The 2,500-nt window shown below is 38.2% G+C and overlaps 1 protein-coding gene across 1 annotated transcript in view; it reads left to right on the top strand.

Annotated features, from left to right (window-relative positions):
* LOC101847424 overlaps positions 1-2,500 on the top strand; it is a 33,336-nt gene that overhangs the window by 7,121 nt on the left and 23,715 nt on the right. The window contains exon 5 of the mRNA XM_035969953.1: positions 497-531. Within this exon, the coding sequence (XP_035825846.1) occupies positions 497-531 (35 nt within the window). The remainder of the gene's footprint in view (positions 1-496; positions 532-2,500) is intronic.

The following is a 2,500-nucleotide window of genomic DNA, read 5'->3' as shown; positions in this document are numbered from 1 at the left end:
AGAGATATTTGAGGATAAGTTGCACCACGAACTTTTGACCGCACTATAGATCTAGATCTAGTGAGTGAGAGGAAGCTACCGTCGTGCGGTCGTGTTGCCACCATGAATGACAGCAATGTGGGAATCCCCCAATGACGTCAAACAAGATGGCTGTTACTATAAATATCGGCCATTAGCGTTCAGTTGTCGTTCTCTAATTATCTGCTTGTGTGTTTTATGAGCAGTTTATGAGGTGGGGAGGGGGATGGGGCTCCAGCTGAAGGCTATCTCGCTTATTAGTTTATCAGATGTTACCAAATTTCACGCATATAACAAGCATAGTAAGGAGTCTTAAAATCCGCAATCAAATTTGAGATGAGAAAAAAAGTTCCGTTTCCAAGGATACAGCGGCCATATTGAATTTTGTTAATATGTCTTACGTAAGTAATACCGCACTTATTTTTCATGGAAAAAAATTGTTTGGGTTTTTTTTGTGGGTTTTTTTTTGTTGTTGCAGGCATGCATCTTGGCAAACAAGGAATCTACAAATCTGTGTGATGATTTTTTCCTAAACGTTCTTGAAAATTTTTAATGATTTTTTTTTCCTGAGGCAGTATTCACATTTGCAAAAAAATCCGTGAAAATCCACACTCCAAACACCACCAACAAAAAAATATTCCCTGTATCAAAAATTCATGACACTAATTTTTAGTATTACATCTTTTCTTCATTCTGTGAAAATTTCATAAAGATTGAATGAAAAGTGGTACAGTTATTTTTTTTAAGTGTATTGGAAAAACACGTTTCGAGAAAACGGGCGATAAAGACAAATAAAAGATTGACTTTCTGAGACAATGGTGGTGTCAAACATGTCCAGTATGGGAAGAAATAAGGCTTAACGGGGTTCTTATGCGATGAAATAGTTGTAAGAGAGGCTGAAGAAGCTAAAAATGCCATAGTTTTGATCTGAATCAGGACTTTCGAGGTGTACCCCCCCCCCCTCCTTAAAAAGCAAAATAAGGTAACAAAATTGCAATCATACTACTTTAATGAATATCACTTGTATTGCTACCCACGCTAGTACAGCACTCATGCAGTGCATATTTCCGAGAATTCAGTGCTTACACCAGTATCACCAGTATTTTTTTTTCTCAACACCTTTTACGTCAATAATACATTTATGCGTGGGTTTTACTAAAAATCATCGATTAAAGGCTTCAAAAATTTAAATCCCAGTTTCGAAAGCCTCTCAAGCTACAGGCCGCCATTGTTTTCTTGTATTTTACCACGGAAACCAGGCGTCACCCGCCTCACTCAACGGCGAATATCTCGGTATTTTTTTTCATCGAAACCATGGCAAATGAACAAGCTTTAAGATTATACCCGTAACCCCACCTGCCCTAAAACTGACGAGCTCCTGATTCCACCGCGTTGGAATGCAAGTAAAAACGATTGAACAAACATGCCATTACTAGTCAGTACTTTGTAGTGCTCTGTCTTTTTACTAAGATTATCTTTTTTCTTTTGTCTACTGCCATTACACTGGTCAGATGTCCTATCTTTATGAAATGCTGTATATTAAACTATATCTTGCTTGCCCGTCCTCTAATTACTCCACTTACTTTGATTATAAAGTGCACAATAAATACATCATCAAACAGTTAACTAGCCATTGGTGATCGCCACGGTGCAGTACCCTGTTTTTGAGCAAAGGTTATTATTGCGCCTTTCCCAAGGAGACAACAGTGTGACGACCCACATTAACACTGTGACACTGACATAAAGCACTTGATATTATTCTGAGTCAAAACACACAGACCATTCGACCACCAGAACCTCTTGTTATGATTAATACCATGACTGTGATAATGATTTTTCGGCTACCATTGTAAGCGTCAAACCACTTTTGTCAAGCCTTAGAAATTATGTTAGTTGCAGCCAATTTCCTAGCTGTTTGCATAAACCGTTACATGATTTTGTTACGTTGACAGTGCCCACACATGAGACAATGTCTTCTTTCCGGGGGAAGGGGGGGGGTCATAGAAGGCTTCAGAGGGCTGGGTTCAAATGAACCAATAAGTTAATTCCGTGACCGTTGACATGTGGCAGCAAGGCTTTTGAGAAAAACCAAGTCTGTAAAGTAGAGGCAACCAAATAATCAGGACAGTCAAATCCTGACATCGACACTGGTCTAACAGACCACAAGTGATCTGTTTGTGGAAAATTCCTCTAAAAAAAAACTACAGCACTTGAAGGTCACATGCGAAGTCATATACAGAGGTTAAACCAGTTAACCAGTTTAATTTTAGGTATGTAAGCAAACCACTATAGGAAAGGGAAATCCACTCGAGCAGTGGCGTTTTTAAAAAAAAATTATTTATTAGAAGTTGTTTACCTCTCATTCTTTTACTTTATCCCCTTTACCAAACAAAAGACAAGTCTATAAAGCTGTTCTCTTCTTCTTAAAGACACTCATCAGTACATGGTATTCTTCATCCTCTTCTTCTTCTTCTTTATTATT

The sequence above is a fragment of the Aplysia californica genome, unplaced genomic scaffold (genome assembly GCF_000002075.1).
Source record: "Aplysia californica isolate F4 #8 unplaced genomic scaffold, AplCal3.0 scaffold00201, whole genome shotgun sequence".
Classification (NCBI taxonomy): Eukaryota; Metazoa; Mollusca; class Gastropoda; order Aplysiida; family Aplysiidae; genus Aplysia; species Aplysia californica.
Note: the sequence above shows the minus strand (reverse complement) of the source record. Positions and strands in the feature narration are given on the sequence as shown.